The sequence below is a fragment of the Plecotus auritus genome (genome assembly GCF_963455305.1).
Source record: "Plecotus auritus genome assembly, chromosome: 8".
Taxonomy (NCBI): domain Eukaryota; kingdom Metazoa; phylum Chordata; class Mammalia; order Chiroptera; family Vespertilionidae; genus Plecotus; species Plecotus auritus.
In genome coordinates this window covers 128,452,550-128,480,425 of record NC_137782.1, presented here as the reverse complement: position 1 = coordinate 128,480,425, position 27,876 = coordinate 128,452,550, and the positions used below count along the sequence as shown (strand labels likewise).

Sequence of the window (27,876 nt, the reverse complement as noted above, 5' to 3'; positions counted from 1 at the left end):
ACCCATGAAAAACACACATGGTGTCAAAACAAGCCAAAGGAAAATCGTTTGGGCAAAAAAGGAAAAAGGATCCCAAGTCAAATTTATAGAAAAGATTCCTTTATTAACTTTTGGTCGAGAATATGTTTGTATATTTTCAGAAAACACCTCCAAGACCATGTGGATTCCTGCAACAGAGAGGAATTGACAGGACTGCTCCAGCCATGAAGACAGAAGAGAAACAGTCCAGAGATGGAAGACGCTGACGACGCCTTGCCATACTAGCAGTCAGCAGCTGTGTGTCATTGCAGGTTGCACAGGACCAAACCAGAGAGGGTCGGATCTGCATTACCACCATCTGTCCACCATCCAGAACTGAAATATCATTGCTGACATGTACACATAAGGAACTGTTTGACATTGAAATTGGGACTCAAAAGAACTGTTGGCCCAGAAAGAAACTCACGACAGACTGATTCATTTGCCTCTCAGCATAACCATTATTGCTTATCTCATTTTCAGTTCTTATGAGTGTATTTCTAGTATCACATGATCTCACTCATCTAGGGGAAATGGTGAACAACATAAACTGATGAACAAAAACAGACCCAGAGACAGGGAAGCATCGATCAGACTGTCAAACCTCAGAGAGAAGGTAGGGGAGGGTGGGGGTAAGAGGGAGAGATCAACCAAAGGACTTGTATGCATGCATATAAGCCTAACCAGTGATCACGGACAACAGGGGGGTGGGGGCATGAGTGGGGAGGGGTTTGGGATGGGAATGGGGGGATGAGGACAACTATGTGATGCCTTAATCAATAAAGAAATTAATAATAATGAAAAAAAAAAGAATGTGAACATGTATCCTGAAAAAAAAAAGTAGCCCTGTACCTAAAATAAACAGGCTTTGTTCATAAAATAAAATAATTTTTTAAAAAAACAGTAGGAGGAAACAAACAGAGCCTGGATGGTAGAAAATAGGATGGTAACTACCCTTGGAAACCAGCCAAACACTGGGGTACCAATGACTGCCTATCTTTGGGACCCAAAAGCTGGCTGTGTCATGTGTATATGCTGGGAACGTGGCTGCGTGTATTTCATTTCGTTTTTGTTTGTTCCGTATCAGCCTCTCCCGGGTATCCTTTTTTATTGTACCTGTGTCAAGCTTACTATCTCATTTAATCCTCCCCTGACAGTTACCTGAGGAAGGTGCTATTCATTAGCCTCGTATGAGAGATACAGAAACAGGTCTGGAGGTTAACTTGCCCAAGTTTACAGCTTGTAAGTGGGAGAGCCCTATCTTATTTCACAACTGCCTTCCTCAATGTTGGGGAAGAGGATGCTGGCCCTAGAAATTGGCCTGAGAACCCGCAAAAAGAGGGATTCCTAGGGGACAAAATTGAGACAGCTCATACCCTGCCCCTGCCCACTGCCAGCTACTTGTCACAACTGGCAGCTCTGGGTTTGGATGGAGAGGAGGCGGCTGTTACCATAAGTGTTCCATCCTCAGTACACAGAGGCCTCTTGCCCCACCATCACATTTCCCGAAATCTCTCGGGCCCCATGAACAGCCCCCTTATCATCCATGGGCAGTGATGCTTGTGCTCGCCTGACCTCCCTGGCTGAACGTTGGACACAGTAACGCACGTGTGCTGTTCTCTCTGTCTCCACCACGACCCAGTTTCTGCTCCTGTGTCCACCAAGACCGCTAGCTGCTCACCAGGTCCTCAGATACCACTTCCCAAAACTCAGCTCACTGATCTCTTAGCTGCATAAGAGGCTGCCGATGACCTCTCCTTCCTGGCCCTGCAACACTTCCTCTGAGGGCCTCTGCTCTAGTGGGTGTGGGCTCTTTAACGCTCAGGGCTGCACAGGGCTCTGCATGTGCACATACATGCACACACACACACATGGCCCTGTATACTCTCCTCAGGAGGCCTTCCCTGACTCCCAACCCTCTGGCAGCGTGCTCTGCCTTGACCAAGGCCTGTAGGCCAGTGCCGTTCTGCTCCCTTCACCAACTAATGACTCGGATAATATGCCCTGCTGTGCGTCTTGGGGTATGGCCTTGACAGTAGCCAATTAATATAATCCCAGCAAGAGACGGGGATTGGACGTGCCACAGGGCAGGACTGGGAGCAACAAAGGACAGGAGCCAGGAGAGAGAGCAGGTAACTTGCTCTCCATCCCTCCATCAACCCCAACCTAACAACCCAGCAGGCACTATGTTTTTGTGTAGTCTATCCAGAAACATCACTGTGAAGCAGTGGCCACCTCTCTAAAACAAACCTCGTGTTTTCTTCTCCTTCCCTGCCTAGCACCCTCTCTCACTGCTCTGGGATGGCATCTGCCAATAAATTACTAGCACTTCAGCTTTGGCTCAAGTTCAGTTTTCTAAGTAACCTGAATTAAGACTGTGCCTTACCCAAACCATGCTGACAACCAGCACTAACACATCCTCAACTCATTCCCCAAACTTTATCTCTAATCCGGACTTCTCTACTGACTTCAGACCCAAAAGACATCTCCACTTGGACATTCTCACAGGCACCTCAAACTCCTGTCCAAAATGTGTCCTCCTGGCCGGAACCGGTTTGGCTCAGTGGATAGAGCATCAGCCTGCGGACTGAAAGGTCCCAGGTTCAATTCTGGTCAAGGGCACGTACCTTGGTTGCGGGCACATCCCCAGTAGGAGGTGTGCAGGAGGCAGCTGATCAATGTTTCTCTCTCATTGATGTTTCTAACTCTCTATCCCTCTCCCTTCCTCTCTGTAAAATATCAATAAAATATATAAAAAAAAAAAAGTGTCCTCCTGTGTTTTGTATGCAGAGATGGAGGACACCCTAACGGAGCTCCCAGTCTGTGTAAGTGGGAGACAGATGACTAACTTACAGAGAAAGGAGCTCACTGGTATATAACCGTATCGTAGGAGCACGTACTGAGCAAGAAAGCCCGCCGCGCCTGGTGCGCGGGCTCGAGGCTTGCCTGCGTTGTCACATTTGGCCTTCACCACAGCTTTGTAAGGTATCGTTACCCCCATCCTGCAGTTGAGAAAGCAGACCAGAGATCAGAAACCTGGCCAGGGTCACAAAGCAGCTAAATCCAAGCACACCTAGGGAAAACGTTCATAGTCTTTGCTGACCTCAGATGAGCACCTAACAGGCCACAGGGACTGGAGATTTCCTGAGGTGGCAATGCCCCAGCTGTCTTAATAGATGAACAGGTCGGCTGAGGAATCAGTGGGATGGGCAGGGAAGTGGAGCGGAGGGAAGGAGCTAGTGGGCATTGTGGGCAGGAGGAGGAGGCCCGAGAGAGCACAGGGGAGCAGAAACTGCAGGGGTTTCCTACAGCCAGACCACAGAGCAACGTGGAGAAGCAGCCCCAGGAGAGGCTGGACGAGACCCAAATCAGGGATGGCCTCACGTGCCATTCTAGTGAATTTCCATTTTCAATTATAGTTGGAAGAACCATTTGAGGGTTTAAAGCAGGGAGTGGCATGGCCCAGTCTGCACTTTGAAAGGTGCCTCTGGCACCAATGAGAACTGGTTGAGAGGCAAGAGAGGTAAAGTGACCAGTTGACAGACTGCTGAAGTACCCAGAGCCAGAAACTGTACACAAAGTTAGCAGTGGAGGGTTGGCAAAAGTGAGCAGATTTGAGAGATAGTAATGAAGGAAACACTGCACAGGATTGAGTAACTAAATTAGCTACAGAGAGTGAAGAAGGCGTCAGAAATCCAGGTTTGTGGCTCATCGCATCCAGGACATGGAAGATGATTTCTGGTTTGGACATGCTGATGTTGAGGCAACCGGGTGAGTGGGTCTGGCATTCGGGAGAGCAGCAGTGAGCCCGAGGCAAAAGGAAGGGACAAGCCCTGTCCTCTTCTCAACCTGCCACCGGGAATTGCCCAGTCTTGACCCTCAGTACCTTAACCACCAACAGAAGGCAGGTCAGCAGCTTGGGTAAAGAGGACAGGAACACAATCCAATCCCAAAGGAAGGACAGTGTGGCTGCAGTGTCCTTGCCTTACAGAAGCCTGGTTAGGAGAGGTGAGGTGAAGACTCTGGTATGGAGACACAGCAACCCTTCTCAATCAGTTCTGTGAGAATTAAGCCCTAACGCCCCACGGTGTCCCTGGTGTGGAACAGATTCTATGCTGTGCATCTAGAATGGTATTAGCTACGAATCACCCTTGAGAGTACTGAGGAAAGTCACCAGATTGTTTCCTCCTGGAACTCCAGGTGAGAAAGGCTAAGGTACAGCACAGGTATCAGACACCAGAGGGTGTCTGCCCTCCCCAGACGGTGCTCGACTGGAAATGTGCCCAGCGCCATGGGCACTGGGCTCCAACTCGGAGCCTCCTCGTCCTGTCGGCTTCCCTCCTGCCCGGGAGGAAGCACACAGCGGAGGGCCTGGCCTAGCTGGAGATGCTCCTAAGTGCTAAGGGGCTCTTCCTCCAACTGGATCGGAGGCCTTGAGGGAAGAATAAGAGAACTAGACTAACCTGGTGCTAAGCTCTAAAATGCTGGGGTCCTGGCCTAAGGGCCTTAAATCTACGTGATTTCAGCAGGTCTGGGTCAGGGCCCAGAAATGTGTAAATTAGTTAAAGAAACGCCCCAGACACTAATTTGTAGAGGGCCTTTACAACTTCTTCCTTACCAGTCTGCTACTTTGGTCTTCCCTCGCTTGGTCAATGTTCCCTCAGAGGGGCCCTAGGTCTCATGGGCAGACGCGGCCAGTGCCTCAGAACGCTGGCTGGGGTGTGACCACATCGTTAGCCCAGCTCCAACACTGGCCTGAAGAGCAGTGGAAGGCCCAGGAAGCAGGGGCTGCTCCTAGCTCCACAGTAAGATACTGCATGTGACTCCGAGGGACACAGCATTCTACTGGTCACCACAGAGGGGCCCCAAACATGGCACAGCAACCCTTCTCCTCCATCTTGCTCTGAGCCGAATGGCCCAGGACCCACTGCCAACACCACACAGAAAACACTGAAGCAGACATTGCTTTAATCAAGGGTGAAGTCCTCAGTCGGGGGACCTCACGCAACCTTTGGTGGTGGGGTCTCAGCCTATGCCCCACATGCCCTGATGCCCCTCCGGAGGAGGGAGCACCTGGCAGAGGCCAGGGGCTGGAAATCAGGGAACCCAGGTCACAGGGAGGACAGGGCACTGACAGGTGGAGTGAAGCTGAATTGGGGCCGGAACAGCTTTACACGCACGCTTCTACCTGGGGCCGGCTGAGGCGGCCGTGCATCGGGCGGCAGGGGTCAGCGGGGAAAGGAGCACTTAAAAGATGAGGCGGCCATGCAGCTGGTGCAGCTGCTCCTGGGTCAGCACCAGCCGGTGTCGCTGTCCGAGGCCAGCCGCACACGAGAAGGTCACTTTGCCCAGGTACACAGTGTCGTCCTGCTGCTCCTCCTTGGCCTGCGAGTAGGTGAGGAGAGACCCCCTCATCAGGGTCTCCTGAGCTGTGTGCCACTGATGGGCCCTGAGCCTGGAGACCAAGGTAGTCCCTGGGAGACAGGTTTTGGGGCTCCTGGGCTATGGTGATTACATTTTCCAAATAAAAACTGGGGCACACAGTCTGACAAGGGAGTTTAGAGCTCCTTCCAGTGTCAAAGGCAGAGGAGTTGTTAAACTACTAAAACAGTGCACTTGCTGGAAGCAGTGCAAGAACTCTCCAGTGGAAACCTGGCCAGATAACTCAGATGTGCAGCTGTTGGACCTGAGACCCCAGAGGCCTCTTCAAATTCTGGGGGAGAGGGAAGGACCCACCTGAGCCTCCATACTGCCCCTCCCCATCTCCATGCTCCCTCTTACCCTGAGGAAGGCTGAGGAAGGGAAGGTGGCAAAGGCCGTGGGGACTGTGGCTCCAGGGCGCTGTGACACAGTCTCCTTGAGGACCTCATCCTGACGGCAGAGGGGGGAATAAGGGTTCATTTAGTGGACCCCCACAGGCTAGCCCAGTATCGCCCATTTCACAGGGACACTAATGCCAGGGACAGGGACCCAGGCCTATCACTGCTGCTCTCACTTCCACCCCATTCCCACCCCAACATCCTGATGTTATAGATACTTACCCTTAAGGCCCAACCTTTCTACCTGCGAAGATCTCAGCCGACAGAGCTGCACCTGAACCCACCCTCTAATGATGACCCTGCTCAGCCCACTTTGCTGATGAGAATCTGCCTTCTATTTGCACCGAGACAGTGAGCATCCAAGGCAGGAACCCTGCCTTCCCTTCCACCTCCCGTGCCACATGCCATGCAGCACAGGACTAGGCCCAGGGGACTCTGGGAATGCCTATGGAAATGAACGAGCTAAGGCTCCACCAGGGAATGCTCTAGAGCAAACTCTGTAGGGGCAGGAAGGACTAGGCCAGAGCTGACCTTGAGCTTCTCGATGGTGTCGCTTAGGGACTTGAGCTGAGCCACTTGCTCCAGGAGCTGGGCCGACGGGCTCTTGGCAGCTGTGGGAGAAAAGGCTGGTGAGGCCCACCATGGCCCAGGCCAGCAGTGCAGGTACTGGACCCTCTTAAGAAGCAGACACATAACAGTGATGAATCAAGTAAACTGAACACTGAGACCAAAGAGCAGTGTGGGAACTGCCTGGGCAGGGGCTACATCCCTGGGGCAAGGGCGGGTGTGCTCCTCGTCCCGGGGGTTGGCGGGTCCATACCAGGGTTGGTGCGAGTGATGTCTACTACGTGGGTGTGTGTGCTCAGCTGATTCAATGTCTCCAGCAGCTGGTTGGTCTTACGATACAGTGCTCCAGGGGCTAACTCACTGCCAGAGCCCTCACGGGGTGAGAAGGAGAGCTTTGCCACATGCAGAGGGGGTAGGGCTGCTAAGGAGGCCTTCATCTGAGCACCCTGTGGGGAGTAAAGAGGGGTGGTGGTAAGGAGTGACAGAAGGCCCTGCCATCCATCACTGATGGGACAGGTATGTGCCACCTCCACCCCAGTCCTCCCCGTGACCCCCTCACCCTGAGGATGCTGTTCTCATGCTGAAGCTGGGAGATGTGCAGCCTCATGGCAGAGATCTGCTGAAGCAGCAGCGGCGAGTCCTTCACCAGCCCCGGGCCTGGCATAGACCCAGGTGCCTGCCCAGGCGAGCCTCCTGTAGTGCCACAACAGATGCCATCCGTCTCAGGTGGAGAGCGTTGAAGGTGGGCTCCATCCCTGCTCATCCCTTTCTTTAGCTCCTCCCACCCCAAGTCCTGGTTGCTCCCAAGGGAGAAGTCATCCTGATGCCCAGGCCCCAATTCCCACCAGCCCTGGCAACCCCCAGCCAGGGCGGGTCTCTACCTCGCTGTGGTTCTTCTGTGCTCAGGAGAGCCCATGGCAGCAGGAGAAGAGGAGAGAGGAATTAGGTGATTTGAGGGTTAGGGGGACACACCAGAGGAATCCTGGACACACCTGCAGGAAAAGCCTTTTCCTGATCACCATATCTTCTCTGACAAGACTATCTCTGCCCCCACCTCTGAGGGAAGAGCAAGTGTGTGGGAAAGGAAGATAGGAAAGGGGAGTGAGGCCTTGAGGCAGGGTGTGACCTGTGAGCCAGAGTGCAGTGGGCTGTGCGCTGGAGGAAGCACCTGGGGCATAAGGCTGTCCCTGCCTCCCTGCCTCCTACTCCATCTCCAGGAAGGGCAGAGGGGACACTTCTGAGACCTGACATGTCGGTGCCCCTCCTTTTCCCAGCAGCAAAGCTTACGGTCGAGGATGCAGATGCATTCCTGTGCTCCTCAGCTCCCCACTGCTCTGAGGCAAAAGATACCCTTTTTTGGTGGAAAGGTTCATAAATTCAGAACCAGTATTTGCTTACAGAGCCTATGCTAAACAATACAATGTGGTAATTCTGGAGACCCCTCCCCCTCCCCAAGGAACTGGAGCCATCGGCACCACGGAAGTCTACAGTCAAGGAGGTACTTGGTCACCTCTCAAGATCAAGAGGCGCCAGTGGCAAGGGGCTTTGATGAGGACAAGACCTAGGTGAGAGCAGCTGACAAGACAGGTGCGGGGGGAAGGGGTAGGGGGGGAGCAGGGGGGTACTGAGCCCTGAGGGCTCAATTCTAGAGTTTGTCTTCCAGAGATGAGATGGCTAAGTGAGAAACTGAAGAGAGAGCAATACGCAAACTCTAGGGCAGGTGAGAACTAAGATGGAGGTGGCCACCTCCTTGGTCAGGAAACGGGACAAACCAGACAAACTCAAGGTAAGGAGCCCTGGCCACACTACGAGACCAGGCCAAGGTCCGAACACAAGCCCCAGTGAAACTGAGAGAAGTCAGCCATGAAGGGACAGCCATACCAGAGGGTGAAGCCACCTGAACTCTGGGAAAATGCACCCAAACCGAAGAGCAATCAAGAGCAGGCATCAGGCCCTGCTGGATCCACAGCATCACCAGCCTCCTGCAGGCTGGTGACCCTCAAGGATATGGGGCTTGGTCAGAAAGGCCAGACTGCAGACCCAGGAGGGACAGCTACTAGAGTCCAATGTCACCGTAACTCTGAGCTGCACTGACAACTTGGTAATGCCCCACCCTGGTCAGAGGGACTCTGCACGTATCTTCGGGAGAAGTAAAATCTTGGTGAAAGCTGCCAGAGTGAAACTGGGCAAACACGTTCCTGGCTGCACATCCAGGGGTAAGAAGGGACAAAAATAAAACTGAGGCCACAAACCGGAGGGAAGCCCTTCAATCTCCTGTGGGCCAGTGCTGCCTGTCCCACTGCACTCACCACCAGCAATGCCAGAGACCAGGGTAGCAATACCCGAAGGAGGGGGCCCCCGGAGCCCCTCGATCGTGCGCTTGGACTGGCTGTTCAGCCGCTGCTTCAGCTCTGCCTTCTCTGCCTCTAGCTGGTCAATGTCGGCCTGGAGTGCATCCATCGTCTCCTCAAAATCTCTGTGGAAGAGAATCGGGCTGGGGCAGTGTCCCTTCGTGGGGAAGGTCCCTGGCAGATCACCCGGCTGGTGAGGACTCTGCTTGGGGTGATATAATGACAGTGGCAAGGAAAGTGGTGTCTGTTCGCTTGGGGGCTCTCACTGTGAGAGGGATAGCTAGGAGGCAGAGAGCTGCTGCGGGAGGGAGGGCTGAAGCAAGCAGGGCCAGGGAAGTGCCTCACTTCTCCTTCTTCCGCAGCAGTGCCTGGGTCTCCTCCAGCCGCGTCTGGACCTTCTCGATGCGTTCGTCGGCGTCCTTGGCCGCACTGTCCAGCTTCTTCTCTAGGAGGCTCAGCCGCACGTTGGCCTCGCTCAGCTCCTCCCCCTGAGCCAGGGCAGAGCTTCTAGTAGCTTTACATCCTCCACAACCCCTCCGGGACTCAGGGTAGACCACAGATAGAAAGCTCCTTAAGAGCCCACTGGAGCTCCCACTGATTATAGGCATCTCTTCTGCCCTCAACCCAACCCATCACTCATCTCAACCTGATCCCCAACACTCACTGCTGCCCTGTGCCCAATACTCCCTGGCCCCCAGATCCTGAGCCTACCCTACCCTCACCTTGATCTTGAGTGACTTCTTCAACTCCTTGATAACTGTCTCTCGGTCTTCAAGCTTCAAGCCCAGGCCTTCGGCATCCGTGATCTCTGCACGAAGGGCTGCAGCTCGCAGCTCGACAGGGGGAGGCTGAGGGCCGAGGTGGGAGTGAGGAAGGGAGAGAGAAGACATCACCAACGTGCTTAAGAGAGAGACCCATCTTGCCTTCTAAGCAGGATGGTGCTCTCCAGATTCCTTCCTCCACCTCCCAGCCTCCCACAACTAGCAGCAGCTCTGCAAGCCCTGCTCCTCCAGGCCCCAGAGTCCCTCCAAGGAACTGCCACCCAACCTTGCTGGGGGGCCGTTCGGCATCGTACTCTCCCTCCTGCATGGCTGTGGCCAGCTTGTTCATGGTGCTGATGAGGATGTTGCAAGACTGGCGCAGACACTCATAGGGGCTGCTGGAGGGGCTCCCATAGATCTGTGGGAGCCAAGGGCAGCAGTGAAAACCTCACACAGGCCACCTGACTCCTCTACCACCTTCCGCCCAGCCATCCAGGCCCACCTGCTCGCTTGCTTTGAAAGCCAGCTCCTCCAGGGCAGCCACAGGCAGTCCCTCATTCTCCGCCAGAGGGGCAATGAGCTGGGCAGCAGCAGCTGCCACCTCCTGCAGCACAGCCACCACCCATGTCAAGTGTTTCCTGCAGTCAAGGAGTGTGTCGGACACCTGCGCAACAGGCCAGAGTCAGGAGCCGCCCTGGGTCCAGTACCACAGCTCCCAGCTACCTCAAAACCATTCTTGTCCCATCCAGATCCCGATCTTGACATACTGAGCCCCTCCTGGTTCTACTCGGCTTCCTTCCCTTCCCCCTCGCTGCCCTAAACCTGTGGTCCAAAGGCCAGAGCCGCTGGGATCCCAGGAGCATCTGTCCCTGGCATTCGCCTTCGGATCTTCTTGCAAAACTGGCGGATGTCACTGCACGATGTTTCCAGGTCCCGGAGCAGGAGGGCAATATCTGAAGCCTCCTGCCCACCCTACTCAGGCAATAGGAAGTGGATGGGGAACAAAGTCAACACCAGCTGAAGGTGAGGAGGGGGAACTAAGAAGGCAGAGGAGCTCAAACAGATCCAACTATGCTTTTACCTGCAAGAAGGCACGCAGCCGTCCCACCTCCACGCCCATGCAGTCCAGGGCACTCTGGGTGAACTGTGAAGACAAAAGCACGTGCTTGTCAGCACCCAGTAGGAACCCTCATCATCTCTAAGAAGTCCCCACTCTCTGCTGACCCCCATACATAAGCAGGTTCTCTGGCTTCCCTGATCTGGCCTTAGGGACCCTGTTCCAGTCTTAGGTGAACCCTGAGGGCCAGACCTCTTGACCTGAAGGCCTCCATTTCTGAACTGTACAGGGGGCTTAACCACCAGCCCACACACTTCACCTTGATGTGGTCGGCCAGCTGCATGGTACTGTCCTCAGGCTGTTCGGCAAGGTGGATGCTGTACAGATGCTGAGAGATGACAAAGAAACAGACAGCCTTCAGGTCTTGGAAGGATTGAGAATTGTTCCCAAATAGTTTGAGCCCCAGTCATCACAGGGTTCCAGAGGTACCAGAGGACCTGAAACCCCTAAGAGCTGCATCCTGAGGCAAGTTCAGCTAGTGAGCTGAGCCTTAGGCACACGACCTGGGCTACACTGGCCGCAGCCCAGAATGAGAAACCTTCCCTCCCTGCTGCACCAACCTGGAATCCTCGCACCAAACCTGGTAGTACTTGATGGCCTTGGTGAGAGGCTCGACATTGACAGTCTCATCCAGCTGGTCCTTGTGCAGCAGCTCAATGAGGAAGTCCAGGGAGCGCTCATGGGCACTCATCTCAGGATAGAGGCTGCCCACCTTCTTATACACATCCACGTTGCACTGAGAGAGGGCACTAGAGACCAAAGAAGGGCCCTGTGAGGCCAGGGTCTGCCAGGCAATCCCAGTTCCAGCCAATCTGGAACCTGCGGCCTTGAATGGGGGTCAGGGGTCACTTACTGCTCATAGCGGTGGAGTGTAGCTTGCAGCAGACTCAGAGAGTACACCAGCCCAGCGGCAAAGCTGAGCTGCTCCCCGACAGCTCCTCGAAGCCCGGGCCGCTCTGAACAGTTCTCACTTAGTTCAAACTTCTCCTGGGCCTGCTTCCGGATCAGCTCTGCCTGTGGAAAGAAGTGCCAGGGACCTGGGCTCAGAGCAGAGGATGGAGAACAGACTCAGGAATACAGAACACAGATGAGCAACTATGGCAAGGGTGGGAGAAGGAGATAAAACAGAAACAGCTCTTAGCTGGGCAGGAAGTCTCCCATGGGGAAAGGGCAATGATGTGGTGATTACTGAGCTGTGAAGATTTGAGATGTGGGGATGAAGGGACAAAGAACCAGTGGGACCAAACTCTTTCCTGCAAGCTTCAAGCTGCTGCCCTGCTACCCCTCCACCAGCATGCTCCCTGACAGTTACCGCCCCCTGACCTCCGCCCCACTAACTCCTAGTCATCTTATGGGTCTTAGCTCAAATGGTATTCCTCAGTGATATCCCTCCATCTAATCAGCTCCCCAACTGTGCACTCTCAAAGAAGCTACCTCCCCTTATAACAGGCCCCATCTGCAACTCTGCTTACTACATCCCTCCACTACATCATACACTATGTGAGTAGGGGCACTGACTGCTGGCTTCACTTGGCTTCCTCACAGCAAATTCAACAGGTTCCTGCCGAACGTATGGCCGTACCTTGCAAATGAGACGAGGCATGAGCAGCAGCACCAGGACGCAGTCATGGTCCCCACCTGGCCGAAGGAAGCTGTCGGGCATGAAGGCTGTCAGCAGGGATGTGTGCCGGTTGGCCTGGGCCACCTCCATCTGCCTCAGTTCCATCTCAATTGCCTGTGAGGTGGACAGAAAGGCAGGCTCTCAGCCAGGCTGAGAGAGTCCCAGACCCACGTTGCCTTGTTCCACCAGGTGCCCTGCTTCCCCTCCCCCAGGAACCCCACACCAGGTCAGTCCACACCACACTCAAGCTGAGCTCCTAGCACTCTCCCCTCTCCAGCCCACTCGCTTTCCTGACCTTGGCATGGGCCTTCGTCTCAGCAAACTTGATTTTGAAGTCAAAAGTCTCCGGGGGTGGCTGCTGCTGCCGCTCCACAGATGCTTCCTGCTGGTTTGTCAGTTCCCGATTCACATCCTGGGAGCAGAGATGGACAGTGAGGCACAGCTGGGTCATTAGGGAGGCCTGGGGTGATCCTGGGTAGAGAGCAGGGGTGAACAGGCACCTGCAGGTGGGCGGTCAGCTGGCGGTATTTCTTTATGGTTTGCTGGTAGTCTGCAACTGTCTCCTGGGCCGCCTCCACACGCTTCTGGGCCTCCCGTACCCGGGCGCCCGCCATGTCCAGCTGCTCCCGCAGCTCCAGTTCCGTCTCACGTGCATTCTCTTGCAGCTCATCATTCATCTCATTTATTGCTTCCTGGGAGACCACGAGGGAGTTGGGGCAAAGGAAAGGCAGGGTCAGGGTAGCAGGCCAGGGTGGGTCCACTCACCATACACCCTGCTCAAAGGTCAGGGGTCATGTGTCAGTCCCTCTCTTAGCTAGTCCCTTCATCCAGGTCAGAAGTCAGGCTCTGCTCTCCTCTTACCAAGTCCCCCACGGTCTCTCTCAATTCCCGCACTTTCTCTTCCAGATTCAGGTTCCGGTCTGTCAGCATCTCCACCATCTCCTCAGCACCCAGAGCAGCATCCACCTGTGTTCCAGGGAAGGAATGGGGAGACAGGCTGCTAAAAGGTGCCTAGAGAGAGGAGGCACCTACAGGAGTCTGGAGGGACCTATATGGGGACTCTGGGCGAGAGGCTGGACTCCCACACCTGCTCCTTGAGTTCATCGATGGTGCTCTCTGCCTGGCTCAGCTCCTCCTGCAGACGCTCCCGCTGTTGCCTCACAACTTCCAGCTCTTGGTTCTTCTTTTCCATGAGCTTCTGGAGTTTCACATGCTCCTGCTTCTCTGAGGAAGAAAGATCCCGCATCCTGTGGGAATCGGGGAGAAAGAAGAGGGAGTGCGTGTCAGAGTCACTGGGCAATGGGCTCTAACGCATCTGCACAGCGGTGAGGGGACCCTACCTCACCAGGGCATCCTTCAGGCGGGCGTTCTGCTCCTCGAGCTGCTTGAGCTGATAACTGGATGCAGCCCCATCGGAGCCTGAGGAAAACCATGAACACCTTCAGATGTGATTCCAACCCCACCATCTGTGCCCCCGCAGCTCCAGGCCCCTTACCCTTCTCTTCAATCTCAGCCTTGAGAATCTCCAAGTCAGTGGTGAGCTCATCCACACGCTCCTTCAGCGCCTCCACCTCCTGCTGCAGGGACTCAGCCCGCTCTTCAGCCATCTCCTTGTCCAGAGTGGCCATCTCGATGGCGTCGGCAGTGTCAGCCATCTCCTCCATGTAGCGTTCCTTTGCTTCCAGCGCCTCCTTGGCTTCCTGGGGGGTAGAGGTTGGTGGCGGCACAGGTACAGAAATGCCTCATGTGCCCTATCTCACAGAATGTTCCAGGCTCCAGCTCCCGCTGAGTTTCCAGTACACTGTCTCGGGCACCAGGCCTCCCAGCCACCCCCTTCCTCCCGAGTCGCACCTTCCTCGCCTCTTTGAGACGCCGCTGCAGGTCTGCTTGCTGCTCCTGCATTTTGCTCTTCCATTCCTGCACCTGCTCCAGTTGGATCTTGTGCTTCTCCAGCTCTTTCAGTTTTGCCTTGTCTTCTGCCCGTTTCAGCCGCAGGGTCTCCAGTTTCTCCTCCAGGTCCCGTACCTGGGCCTTCAGCCCCTCCTCCTCCTGCAAAGAGACCCCTTGTTCTGCACATAGTGTCCCCCTCCTCCCCACTAGAGCTTATTCGTCTAAGCTGGAGGAGAAAGGATAAGAATGTGTGCAAACATCATTCCAGCCCCAGACTCAAAAGCAAGTGGCATATAAATATCTGAGAAGAGACCAAACATATGGGGAAAGTATGAAGAAGGGCAGAGAGAAAGTGTAGCTTAGTCAATGGCAGGGTACCCAAATGCCACGTCCCAACCCTTCTAATCCAAGTACTGGATCTCTCCCAACCCTGGGAAATGTCCAAGACCTGCCAGGATCACAGGCCGGCCTCTTTGTGTCTTGGATCATCTTCACCCCATCCCAGTCCTTACCTTGGAGGGAGAAGGAAGTGGGGGGGCTGCTCCAGGAGAGGTGAGGGCTGGCGTGGGGATGACAGGTGCTGCCAGCGGAGTCTGAGCCGGGGTGCTGGGCTCACTGCTACTCAGCTCACCTGCTGATGCTGAGCCAGAGGGGCCCAGGGAGCTACTGGCTCCGGCCACACCAGTACTACTAGCTGGACGGGTGGGCTATTCAGAGGGTAGGTACAGATGAGAAAGAGTAGGGGACAGAGGTTGTGAAAGAGAAAAAGACAGAATATGAGAATATGGCGAGGGAAAGAGACAGAAAAGGAAAAAGGCAGAGAGTATCAAAGCACAATGAGAACAGAGAAACAGTGAAGGAAAGAAAGAAAATGACACAGTCAGAGATAGTGACAAAGGACAGGGAGGAGAGAGGGAAGTGAAGGGGAGGGGAAGAAGGGATGGAGGAAGACAAAAGATTATAAGGCTCCTCCCTTGGCACTGGCCCCACATTCCTCCCAGCCCTGGCACTGTCCCCTCAGAGCAGGATCCCTAACTCCCTAGGACTCCCTTCTGTCCCACTTGTGATCATTCTAGCAGTTTAGTCCTCCCAATCCTATCATGCTCTGGGCCTATGCCCTCCTCCCCCAGAGATAAAAAGGGCCTCGCTGTCATTTCCAGAGAAAGAATAGACTGCAGTTTGTTCTCTTTCAAGTTCCCGAGAAGACTGGGCTAAATGTGGGGTACCAGGCTCTATACCCCGGCTAGGCCCTCCCTGCTCTTTGGGAATCAAGCTGACTCTCCCTCCCTTGGTCTATTTCAGGGCACCCTGCATGTAAAAGGGCCAAGGTGAAGGTTCTATCACAGACACCCCCTTGAAACAAGGCCAGCACAGCCAACTCTTCCGTCATCTCCCTCTTCCAAGAGGAAGAGGCTCTAATCAGGCACCACCCCCCTGGCCTGTGTAGGGTTAGGCGGAGAAGCTGCCCTGAGGCCCCTGGTCTTGGAGCAGACAGGCCTGCCCAGTGCTCTCCATGGAGTACTGAGCTCGGAAACTCTCCTGATGGGCTGACACTCAGAAACCACATGTACTGACAAACACGCCTACCTCCTTGTCCCGACATTTGTAAGGCCAGGTTCTTCTTCACCTGTCTTTCAATCCCTGCCCCCATCCAAACTAGTCAAAACACCCTTCTTCAAGAAAGCCTGCCTTAACCACAACCACTCTCATTTCTCTTTTGCATTCAAACAACTGGCTCAGACATCCTCCCAAAAGCCAGAGTCTTTTTCCCAGGAGTGACCTGTCACTACCTTCAGTCCCCTCACTCCCATGAAAAGAGAACCCAGGATGCACTGTGACAAACTTTTGCTTGGTCATACACATGCCCACATACATGCACATGCCTGAAATGTGTGTGTACACTCTTCAATGGCTTGCACAGAGGCCTGTGTTTTCTCACCTTGGGCCGCCGAGTTGTGGTCTGGACAGGCAACAGGAGCCAGAGGAGAAGTAGTCAGGAAAGAAAGGATAGTGGCACAAAGATAGACAGGAAAAGGGGCAGCAATGAGAGCAGAAGAAGTAACAGCAATAGGGCTACAATTAGCCACCCCACCCTCACCCCAGCCCACCCCCTTCTCCCTCCAGTGAATCATCTTGTTCCTACTCCAGGAACTCAGAACTCTAGCCTCCCATTGGTTCCTTCTCCCACTTATACCCTTGCAGACCTCACCACTTCAAACACCCTGGAAATCCCAGAACCCCATTCTCCTTGACTGAGCCACAGGGGACCAAAGGCAGCAGCTGGTGGAAAAGGTCTCCAGAGACCAGGCCTTCTGAAAACAACTTCTGGCAGTCTAGCCCAGAGCCAGAGGCCCTGCCCACCCACCACTCCCAAGGACTTTCCCAGGTCAGCTCCCTTCTTTCAAGTGCTAGACTCCACAGAGGATCCCCTAGAAATAACATGTGACAAGACTGATGACAGGAGGCCAGAGGTGAGGGATACTAACCCAACAGAGGAAGATCAGGCCGCCAAGGCAGAACAACACTGCTGTCGTCCCTATCCCCACTCCACCCGCTGCCCAGGAACTGATCCTACAGCAGTTTCCATCCCTAGGGCAAGGGCTCAGGTGTCAGGACCGTGAATACTGCATTAGCCAGAAGCCCAGAGCTCAGCAAAGTAACCCCACCCTGCTGCAAGGAAGGAGGTGGGGGTGGACAGCAGCATACATAAACTACTGCTGAAACCAAATCTACAATCCCTCAGGTTACTGCAAAGTAGTAAATAGATGATGAACTTCAACCCCAAATAGCATTCTTGCTACCCAGTATCTCCTGGTTCCAGCAAAGACAAGATTTGGCCTGGGCCCCTTTTGTAGGAGACACTGAGCCCAAGGAAACCAACCCCCACCCCTCCTACCCTGAGCTAAGCCTCCACGGCAGGTTGTAGGTAAAAAACTATTCTAGGGTCTTCCCCCATCCTGGGAAAGCCCACTGATACAAGCCCTGGTGGGGGAAGGGTGCTGGGAGTACAACCAAGAGTCATTCTAGCAAAGGTCAGGGTAGGTATGTCTGCTGGAGGCAGGGAGACATCTGAACCTGCTTCCCCAGATTCTCACAGGAAGCTCCCAGACCTGCTTTGCAGCAGAAACTACCTGAACCCCAAGCCTGAAGGCCACTGGGTACAAGGCCTAGAACACAGAGCCAAAAGCAGGCGGGGCAGGGAGCAGAATGCTCAGGGCATGGGCCAGGGGAGTGTCACACACCACTCCCTGCCCCCACCGTCATCTCTACCCTCCTCCCCAACCAGGTAGACAGATGAAGTCCCCACCCCCACCCATCAGCCTGCTGCCATCGCCCTGGCAACCCGGCAGCAGGACCAGAACAAGCAAGAGTACCTTTCGGGCTGTCGGTGCCTGTCTCATCATTGCAGAAAACCAAAGAAAGCCAGGACAGGAAAGAGGAGAGACAGAAGAGGATGGACACACAGAGGAAGGACAGACAGAGGGAGGGAGGGAAAGAGACCGAACAGAGGGAAAGGCGGCGGAGACAGGAGATTAGTGCATCAGATCCCAACAATGCAGCCTCAGCTTCCCAGCCAGCAGCTTCCCAGCCCGCAAATGGCTGTGACTCGGATGCAGAAGCCCCACAGATGCACAGAGGGGCAACCAGGCTCCTGCGGGCACCACAGAGGCGCCGGCCCAGTTCTCCAGCTTAGGCTTATGGCAGCCTCAGTGGCCGCAGCACCAGCTCCACCTGACGTCATGCACCCACCCTCCTTTGCTCCTTGGAGGTGGAGCCACTGCTCCTCGGTCACCTAGCAACCGCCTGACTCCGCAGGCTCCTCCTCCTCTTCATGACTGGACAAAGTCCTGCGCAGAACCCGCCAGGCTTCTTCCTCCCTCTGAAATGTGTACATTTGTGTACATGTGTGGCTCCTCCCTCTCCATTCCCAGACCATCCCCAAGTGTTTGTTCCAAGAAACTGGGCCAGGGGCCATTCCAGAAATAGTACCTTCTGGGGCCAGTGCATCACTGGGAAGGGATCACTGCTCCATCAACCTCGCTCATACTCATGCTCCCCTCAGCCTGCAACCCCATCAACTCTACTTCTGTCTCTTCTCATCAGACACACACACACACCCAGAGCACCCCTCTTGCAACTGGCATCAGCTCTTAGGGGCACACAGTGAGATTCAGAAACCCTGGGGACCTTCAGCAGCAGCTCTAATGACCCTTCCCTGGCTGTAGGCAGGTTAAAGCCTGTCTCTAAAGGGCTTCCAGAAAGGACTGGGCACCTTGCAGACACATCTGGGTTCTCTTCTGCCCTCCTTCTCAAAGTATGTTCTTTTGTTCTGGAGTTAGCTCCCTGTTCCCTGGCTAAGTGAGCTGCTGTGAGAGAACACTGGAGAGGGAGACCTGGGGAGGACTTGACTGACACTGCACCATGAGCAGAGAGGCACTATATCCCAGCTCAGGCAGCCCAGGCTGGGCTTTGCCACATTTCCCCCAGGATTTGGGCATGGCTCAGGCCACACCAATATCAGGTCATGCTGCGGCCAGAACTCCTCCATAGACATTAGACTACAGGTCCATGCTCTTCTCTACTCAGAGGCCTGATGTGAGAGGAGAGCCCCAACCAGGAGACAATCATCAAGGGAAGAAGCCAAGTTTCTATGACCTTGGAATAGGTCCAGCATCCTTTAGAGCATTATTTTCCTTCTTACATCCCCATTCCCACCTGAGCCAAGACCCCAAAGCAAGTACCAGCATGTGGTCTCTTCGATGCCAAGACTTCAAAGTGAGGACCCATCACCAACCAAGAGTCGAAGGGAGATGTTTTCCTCTCCCCTCCCACTGTCCCCATCCAATAGCTTTCCATGCAAGGTCAAAAGGGCCTAAGACAGGCTGGCAACACGGAAATCACAGAATTGCACATACAGCACAGTACATACGGGTCAGACAGGCACATGCAGGTCAGAGACAGCCTGGGCACAGGCCCAAGGCACGGGCTGGTGTGAGGAAGTGGCCATGGCAGCAACAGAAGAATTGAGCCCCACTCCAATGTTGATGGAAGGCTGCAAGGGGTAGGAGGTGGGCCTCAGGCACAACACCAGAGGAAAGAAGAGGCAGGGAAAGACTGGTGGAACAGAGTGAAGGTGGGCATTCATGGCAGTGCCCACCCAGAGGTAGGCACACAGACTCTCAGGCTTTCCAACCTTGGATATTCTTACTGTGATCTGACTTCCCCCCTCCTTGCCCAACCACCTCACTTAGTACTTTCCACATCCCCAGCCCTCCAGTCTCTCCTCCCACTGCCCCAAGCTCAGGCTAAGAAAGAACCTACTGTAACCCAGTGAAGGCTCCAGTCCATGCTGCTGCTATTTACAGTCAAGTGATCGCAGTCTCTGACTAGAAGTCCTGAGGCGAGGAAGTGCAGGAATTGTCCTAATGAATGCTACCTGAGCCTCGACACTGAGCCTGATATCCTTGCAGCCCTCAAAAGCACTCTGAAAGACAAGGCCGCCATGTCCTCTGGCCAGCCCAGCCCAAGGTCACACACACATGCATGCAGCAGCCTGAGACATGCAGGAGCTGGGGAGGGGGCTCATGGCCCTCACCCACCCAGGCACAAATAGTAAACACACCACCTTCTTAGGCTTCAGTCCCCGCTGCATGAGGAGTAGGAAAGGGAAGAGTTAGAGAACAGACGTCACACTGGGCTAACTGGCCAGACATCCGGAGTGTAGGTATTAATATCAATGCAGGCATGCACAGGGAAAGAGGGAGTTAGGTCACTGTCAAGCTCTGGGTACGTGAGATAAGGGGTCCCTCAACGACCAGCTTCTAGGATGGCAACACCTTTGCCAGAGAGCTGAAGAGAGAGTCTGAGCCCCCCTCACACACCCCGTGCGGAGCAGCAAAGGGGAGCTAGGATGGGCCCTCTGCATACCGCCCAAAACAGGTGGCAGAGGGCCCAGCTCCCTACCATTCACTTGTGAACAGGAGAGCCCCTTCTTCCTCTAGCTCCTCCCTTACCCCTTTCCTCAGACCTTTTAGATCTTGGCAGCCTTGAGTACCAAAAGGTAGGAAGTTGACAACAGCATATTAGGGTCAGACCTGTCCTTCCTATCACCCCTAGCCCAGGTCCCATTTGACCCTGAACTTCTGGGCCCTAATAATTGTTCCTTGCTGCCACCTTTACTCACCCCTAAAACAGCAACTCAGATCCAGAAAGCTTCCTTTCCAGGGAGGATGGAGACTGGAAGGCTAACTCAGTTTACTCACCTATGGCTTCTACCTGCCTGACATTGGGTCTCCCTCCTCTCTCTTTTTCCTTCCCCTCCTCTCTATTACTTCTCACTCCCACCCCAACCACTCACCAGTTTGCTGGTCTTGGCAGCTGAGTCAGTTCCCTCTGTAGAAAGCAAGAGAACATTATGGCAGATAGGAAAGTTATAACAAGAAAAGATGGTGATGATGGAAAAATCTCAGGATCCACTGTGGCCACTATGGACTCCTGGTTGTGGAGTGGCAACTTAAGCGGGTGGTTGTTACCTCTTTTGAGGGCCTTTGAGGCAGAAGAATCAGGTGTCTCTGGGGAAGTTGTATCTGCTCCATCTTCAAACACCTGGATCTGAGGCCACAAATTAGATTCAATAAAGCCACATTAAGAATGTTATGCTGTAATATGGGGTCCTCCCAAGACCCCAAGCAAGCCTGGGGTACAGAGCAGAAGATAAGGGTATATCTTCAATCTTACCTCCCCCACTACCTCCCACTCTCTCAACCAGAGACTTATGTTCATGCCCAGGAATAGGGAGCATCAACACATTAGCTGCACATGCAACAGAGCATGTGAACATGTGTGTTCACACACAGAAGAAGGGTGTGAGTACCTGGGATTGGCGCACAAAGATGCCATGCCCTTCATCACAAGTGAAGTACTTTCTGCCTTGGACAGTTCCATCATTCTTGCCCTTTGCTTCATCCAGGATCACGCCTACCCATTTGCCAGTGGCAAAGAGTGTGGCTCCAACATAGGCCACAGTGCCTCGGTGCCCTTTGCCAATCACCTCCACACGGGAGCCCACTCGCAGAGGCCGGGCACTGGCCTCTGCACTCATTCTGTTGCCGCTGGATGTCTGAAAGACACATGCAAACATACACAGTTAGAGCCCTCAAAGGTGTCTTCCTAATGCACAAGAAGGGCCCCAGTCAGAACCCTGAACTGAAAAAGAACCAGGAGTCACTTCCCTGTACCCCACTTACAGGGTGAAGTGGGCCCCCAAATTCCCTTCTGAAAAAAGTCTTCTAAGACTTCTCTAAACTCTTCTGAAATCTGCCAGAATTTTTAAGAGTTTATATTTAAATTTTATAACAAATCAGAATTTATTGACAGATCTGTGAATGTCACCACATGGCTGCTTTCTCAGGAGCACTGCCCCCCACACTTAAGAAGGGAATGAAGCTCAAGCAAATAACTCCATTTAGAACAGGCTCCCCACAACCCAAAGCTCTGACTTGGGAGCCTGAGCAGGAAAGATGGGTGATTCAGTAGGCAACCCCACTGACACCAATCCCCACCCCCACTGTCGCCTGTCTTCCCTCTGTTTAAACAGCTCTCCTAGGCCTCTCTCTTCCAGTCCTCAAGTCATCACCGTCCTTCCTGACCTGACTCTCCTGACCCCCATCCACACACCTACCATGACACTCCTGGCTGTCTCACTGCAGCCCATTGAACCATTTAACTCCCTTCTTCCTGACCTGAGCACTGTTCCGCCAACTCTCTCCCCCCACGTTATATTGCTACAAAAAGTAAAACAAAGGCCAGGGAAATCAGGTTCCTCAGATCTGTCCTGCACCCTGCCCCCGAGACTGGCCAACAGTCCAAATGGATGGTTAGCACCCCGAGAATGGACAAGGCAAAGGAATAGACTAAACACTGTCCTTGGGAAGCTCTCGTCTTCTGACACAACCAGTGATGACAGGACACAACTGAAAGTAGGTTCCAAATAGGCCCATGGTTGAGAAGAAAATCACACCTGAGCCATTTTCAGCAATAGCAGCTCCATGAACCAGGGCCTTGCAGCACACAAATGAAGGAGGTGTGAAGAAGTGACACCATAGTCCTAAAGACTCCACAGGGCTCCCTCCCGATGCCTTCACTTGGCTTCAGAAGGGAGCCCTGCAAGAGCATGTCACTCCCTAACTCCCTTTCCCAAAGAGCATATCCAGGAAGGTGAAGAAGGTTAGGAGCTCCCAGGGGCTCCAAGACCCCAAATCATACCTAGGATGTGTAGGGTGCCTCTCACGGACCTATCAATAAAAGGAACTGACACTGACACCAAGGCTGGCCCCAAACTTAGAGACGCTCCCCAACCTCCCAACCCTAATAAGCCTCTCAGATCCAGGTGGACACAACAGTGGTTACTGATTCAATCACAGCCAGAAGAGAGAGAAAGGAAGTGACAAACAACAAAGCGGCTCTAAAGAAAGGCTTTAGTATAAAGCCATTCCAGTCCACCAACCCCATTCAGAGTCACAAAGATTGTCTATCCCCCCATCAGCAACCTCTGCCCTGAGGTCCAAATAAAGTCAAAGGTTGGGCCTCGCCTGTCCCCAACTCTGGGAGGGGAAGCCGGTCCAGCCTAACCATCAGGGCTGCGAGTGGCCCCGTCCCAGCTCCAGCCTGTCTCCCCAGCCCCCACAGCCATGTCCACAGGCACCAGGCCTTTCCCAGCAGCTTTCCCAGGGCCATCGCAGATCAGGGCCACTTACCCGGCTGTACACGTGCCTCTTGCTCTGGGCCATGTTGCTCCCCGGGCCTGGCCTCTACCCCCTCCCAGGCTGACCAAAGACAGAGAGAAAAGGCAGAAACCCAGGCGAAGGGTCAGGGCCCCAGGCCCTCGTGGACAGACACAAAAGCCATCAGACGTGGCCCACCCCAGTCCATGGACCTGCTGGGATATGGGTGGGGACAGAGGTGGGGACTGAGGAGCAAGTCCCCTTTGCTGCCGGAAGATTCCTGAGCCCAGAGACAGGAATCCTGCTTGCCAGCTGATGAGTCTCACTCTGCGCTAGTGCTGCTCTAGACTTGTCAGGGACCGTGTTAGCATCTGGGTCCTAGTGCCCCCATGCTTCACCTGGGCCAGACAAGAAGGGCAGAGACTATGGGGCAAGGCCCAGCCACAGACCCTCAGCACTCATCTCCAGAGTGCAGCCCTGACATTCCTCCTACACCCCCACAGCACACTTTCCCCCCAGGATGTGAGGCCTCAGCAAGCCTGAAAGCAACAACTGCCAGGGCCTCCACACAGCCAAAATCAGGGTTATTCACCCCCTTCCTGGTGCTCTTCTCCCTCCCCTCTCTAACCTCTGGACTCAGGGTCCTAACTCATGATATTAGGGTCTGGATTTGAATCTCACACTGGGCCAGAGGAGCCAGGCCCTGCCCAATACCCAGCAAAGAAAGGGTAGTAGCAGAGGCAATTTCATGCACACAGCAAAGCAAGTCAATACCCCAGTCCCACCTCGCTGGCAAAGACTGCCAGTCACTATTCTCCCTTCTGGTTGTTATAAGGGTCAAGCTCTGAACCTCAAGATTATCAGGTTCAACTGGATTCATAGGGTAGTGGTCAAAAGCACAAGGCCCAGTTTACCTCGACCACCTGCCCCTTGTACTTGGCCTTGCCTCCTAGGCATCTTCTTAACAAAAATGATCAGATGGTTTATTTTCTATACTTCAGTAGTTCACAAAGTGTTTTTAGCCATGTATTACTTTTATAATGAAAAAATGCTTAATAAGATGGTGAATTCTAGTAAACCGTCTCCAGAGGACTACATAACGATACTGCTTCATTCATTTTACCCATCTAACATGGGTAAGAACCAACAGACCAGGGTCGCTGCCACTAAGTAGCCAACAAGGTTGGCCTGGGGTCTGACCTATGGCTCCACTGGGTGTGGTGTGGATCCGCTGGGCCTAGAGATACCTGCCTTGTCTGAACTGGGTTTCCCTGGGTATTCCTCCTCTCCACCCTCTAAGGCAGGCCAGAGAGCTTAATAGGAAAATGATAGCCAACAGCCAGATCTAAAGCCCCAAAACACCTCTTCACACCTTTAGTCCTGGACAGATCCCCCAGGAAACCACTTTTCTCCTCTCTTGCAAAATCTCCACGTTGCCTCCTTTCTTCCCTAAACACCATTACACAGGTGGACGGGGCCATGCAGGTCCTTGCAGCATGGACTTCACATGTTCAGAACACTTTACAGTCTACGGAGCATTCTGGTTTCAAACTCAGGCTGCTTACGTGTAATTCCTGGTTTCACCACCTGGTAGCTACATAAATTTGGTCCAGCCACTTAACAGCTGTATGCCTCAATTCCCTCACCTGTCCATTGGGAAAAATCAAAGAACATATCTCAAAGAGCTGTTGTGAGGACTAGCCAAGATAATCCATGTAAAATATTTAAGACACTGCCTGGCCCTAAATGGTTTGGCTCAGTGTTTGGAGCGTCTGCCCACGCACAAACTGAAGGGTCCCAGGTTCAATTCTAGTCAAGGGCACATACCTCAGTTGCAGGTTCAATCCCCAGGAGTGAGCAGGAGGCAACCAATCGATGTGTCTCTCTCTTTTACATTGATGTTTCTCTGTCTCTCCCCCTCCCTTCCATTCTCTCTAAAAATCAATGGAGAAAATATCCTTGGGTGAGGATTAACACACAAAAAAAGACATTGCCTGGTATTTAGTAAGTATTCAACAAGTCAGCTAATAACAATAACAAATATGATGATAACAACATTATCATATTTGAACATCACAGTAACACCATGGAAAGGCAGGCCAGGGAGAATGCTGACAAGGAAACTGAGGCTCCGAGAACTGAACCACTTTCCTGACGTTACACAGAAGGTGAGGAATGGAGCCAAAACTGCAGCTAAAGCCTAAACTGAAACCCTCCGCACATCCTGTTATCACCTATCTCTAGGCTTCCAAGGCCATGCTCTTCCTCCAGACACACTGCCTTCAGAAATTCAAAAGAGCTGAGATCTAAGAACAACCTCACAACTCACTAGCCACACAGGTATATATAGCCACCTAACTTATTGGAGGCTGTTTCTGCTTCTAAAACACGGGAATAATTATCTACATTAATGTTAGGAGGCTTAAATAAGACAAAACACATAAAAGTGCTTTGTAAAAAGTGCAGAAGCCACAGAAGTACAAAAAAATCACCTGACATGGCAACAGATGGTATCTAAGTCTTAAAATAAAATATCTATACAATCAATATCATAAGGATTACAGACAGGAAAAAGATGAGCTAGAAAGAAAAGGGGTGCCTGACTATGCCTCAGATTTTAGGTTGTTTTTTGGATATGTTGAGAGGAAAGATCACAAACACTTTAAGTTGTGAACACAGTATGAGTAGAGACAGAAACAATTTTGTTTCACTAGGGAATATCAAAGAAGACTAGCTGAACTGAAGTGAAGAATTCAAGATGAGTTCGTCTATTAAACTACAAGATTTTTAAAATGGAGCCCATAACTTTTTCTCTTTATGATCCCATCATCCTTAGCTCATGGAGTCAAATATTTATTGGCTAAATGAATACATTAATATTGAGATATACTAGAAGGTAAGTATGGATAGTCAGGGAGTTTAATATCATGTAGAGATAGATGGACTTGATCCAGTAACAACAGGAAGCCAGTATCTTCCTGAGCAGGGGACTAGCATAATGAAAACTACTTTAGGAAGATCAAACTGGTGGCTCAGTGGGAAGGAGTGGAGACTGGAGCAACTTGGTAAAGATGGGAATAACAGCAAGCGGGCTCCTGCAATAATGAGCAAAGGGTGAGGAGGGTCTAAACCAGGTTTGTGAGAGTAGAGGAAAGGGGCTCATTTTGAGACAGTAGCAAAAAGCCCTGGGAAGACCAAAAGATTACACATGGAATAAGAGGCAGCAAGCCTGAATGGGCTCTGGGGACAGAGAGACCTGGCTACAGCTTTGGTTCTACTTCCTCACCTGTATGACTCTGGTTAAGATATTTAACTCAGAGCCCCAGTTACCTCACCTGTAAAAAGGGGGAAGTAATGCCTACCTCCCAGAGATGTTGTGAGGATTCACTAAGATTGAAATAAAGCATTTAGCACAGTACCTGGCACAGAATATGTGCTCAAGGAATTGTTGACATCGCCTTCATCATGATTGAGAGGGTACATCAATGATGACATGCACACAACACAGTAAGGACTCAAATGCTACCTAAATAAATGAATGCACAAATAAGTGAATGAATGAATAAACTTGGGAGTTTTCAAGCATGAGTAATGGAAGAATGATGATTGAAAACATTAACAGAATTGGGTGGGGGAATGGGAAGGAAGACTGAAAGCATTAGGAGAAAGTAAGTCTTGTTCTTAGGGCCTCCTCTGGGGCAAATTTATTTGGGTACACTAATACATGTATTCTACTATCTCCTTCCAAAATGCACCTGTCATGCAGGCAAAACAGAGTCCATTATCTCCCATCTACAGGTGATGGACTGAGTCTCAGAAGTCAAAGCGTCACTCTGAGTCTCATGGCCAGAAAATGGCAGGGGGCACATTTGACTGGTACATAGTCCTTCCACAGCACACTGGGCCCCACCCCATGTCACAAAGGACAGTTCCAAGTTACATGTCCCCTCAGTCAAGGAGAAGACAGGTATTTGCTAGATGTCTAATCTATTTTCCTCCCCAATGATATTAAATACTACTAAAATGTCTAGGAAAATAGGAAGAAAGGAAGGAAAAATCCGTGTCTGATAAATTTGGTTACTAATGATCCTGGAGAACATTTCAGAATATGACAGGATAATAGGTAGATTGCTGGGAATTAAGGAGGAAAAGCCTCTTTGGCACCCAGCCTGCACCACTTCTATCTTGCTTTTACTGACACCCCAGCATCTTTATGCCCTTGACCTCCTCTTGTCTTGCCTCACCTAACCTTGATCCTGGCCTAACCCAACTGTTTGATTTCCCTGATCCCACTCATAAAGGAAACCCAGGCAGTCTGACAGTGGGGTCCACACACTTGAACTGCATTAGGCACTGGGCACAGACTAGTTTGGTTACAAAGAGAAAATGAAACACAACAGCAATTAGTAAGATCCAGATCTTAAGACTAGGGTAAAACTGGACATCTCTGAAAGGATGGCAGAGAAGGGATAAGTGTGGAAGGAAGTCCCCCAGGAAAGAAAAGGTTATGCTCACTGAAGGGGGAATGGAAGCTGGGGGGGCTGGAAGCTTGGAAGGCTGGATTCCAGATACACACAGGAATCCAGAAAGAAAACGCATACAGAGCCCTTTGTTCCTAGGTCCTACTCCTATATCTGCTTTAAGATCTCACACAGAGAGGGCTAGACCCTAAATGGATTTTCTTTACCTCTCAAGCTCTTCATTTTCTCCAGAATTGTCTGCAGCCCATTCCCAATCTGTAGTTCTATCTCCCTCCCAAAGTATCCCCCTACCCAGTGACTGCCAGGCCAACCTCCAAAGGGCCCAGACCTCCAAGAAACAGCAAGGAAAGCTACACAATAGGTCTCACTTATGCTCAATAGAGAAATTTTTGCAGGAAGGCAACAGGCACTGGAGCAAAGGTCTGAACTCAGGAACTGCAACCTTCCAGTGCTAGCAGGAGTCCTACTTAGCAACCTGTTTGAAGTTCCTGCTGGTTCCTCCCCATGAATCAACCAGCAAGTCCCTGG

At 52.6% G+C, this 27,876-nt stretch overlaps 1 protein-coding gene across 10 annotated transcripts in view; it reads right to left on the bottom strand.

Annotated features, from left to right (window-relative positions):
• Positions 1–4,969: 4,969 nt before the first annotated feature.
• Positions 4,970–27,876, bottom strand: part of DCTN1 (dynactin subunit 1) — a 30,428-nt gene continuing 7,521 nt past the window's right edge. The window contains exons 1-32 of one of the 10 annotated variants that reach the window (XM_080686078.1): positions 22,901–23,081; positions 21,019–21,264; positions 20,678–20,756; positions 20,503–20,537; positions 19,771–19,791; positions 17,519–17,536; positions 16,084–16,104; positions 14,657–14,851; positions 14,106–14,303; positions 13,750–13,954; positions 13,595–13,673; positions 13,342–13,501; positions 13,116–13,220; positions 12,755–12,946; positions 12,550–12,666; positions 12,216–12,368; positions 11,487–11,647; positions 11,214–11,382; positions 10,893–10,961; positions 10,598–10,660; positions 10,339–10,488; positions 10,019–10,180; positions 9,803–9,934; positions 9,478–9,603; positions 9,101–9,243; positions 8,714–8,880; positions 7,286–7,300; positions 6,964–7,097; positions 6,658–6,850; positions 6,369–6,448; positions 5,800–5,889; positions 4,970–5,403 (exon numbers count right to left, since the gene is read on the bottom strand). In XM_080686078.1, coding sequence (XP_080542204.1) covers positions 5,266–5,403; positions 5,800–5,889; positions 6,369–6,448; positions 6,658–6,850; positions 6,964–7,097; positions 7,286–7,300; positions 8,714–8,880; positions 9,101–9,243; positions 9,478–9,603; positions 9,803–9,934; positions 10,019–10,180; positions 10,339–10,488; positions 10,598–10,660; positions 10,893–10,961; positions 11,214–11,382; positions 11,487–11,647; positions 12,216–12,368; positions 12,550–12,666; positions 12,755–12,946; positions 13,116–13,220; positions 13,342–13,501; positions 13,595–13,673; positions 13,750–13,954; positions 14,106–14,303; positions 14,657–14,851; positions 16,084–16,104; positions 17,519–17,536; positions 19,771–19,791; positions 20,503–20,537; positions 20,678–20,756; positions 21,019–21,264; positions 22,901–22,933 — 3,849 coding nt within the window. In that variant the 5' untranslated portion in view covers positions 22,934–23,081 and the 3' untranslated portion in view covers positions 4,970–5,265. Of the gene's footprint in view, positions 5,404–5,799; positions 5,890–6,368; positions 6,449–6,657; positions 6,851–6,963; positions 7,098–7,285; positions 7,301–8,713; positions 8,881–9,100; positions 9,244–9,477; positions 9,604–9,802; positions 9,935–10,018; positions 10,181–10,338; positions 10,489–10,597; positions 10,661–10,892; positions 10,962–11,213; positions 11,383–11,486; positions 11,648–12,215; positions 12,369–12,549; positions 12,667–12,754; positions 12,947–13,115; positions 13,221–13,341; positions 13,502–13,594; positions 13,674–13,749; positions 13,955–14,105; positions 14,304–14,656; positions 14,852–16,083; positions 16,105–17,518; positions 17,537–19,770; positions 19,792–20,502; positions 20,538–20,677; positions 20,757–21,018; positions 21,265–22,900; positions 23,082–27,876 lie in introns of those variants that run through there. The other 9 variants (XM_080686081.1, XM_080686083.1, XM_080686080.1 and 6 more) reach the window with 9 other exon arrangements.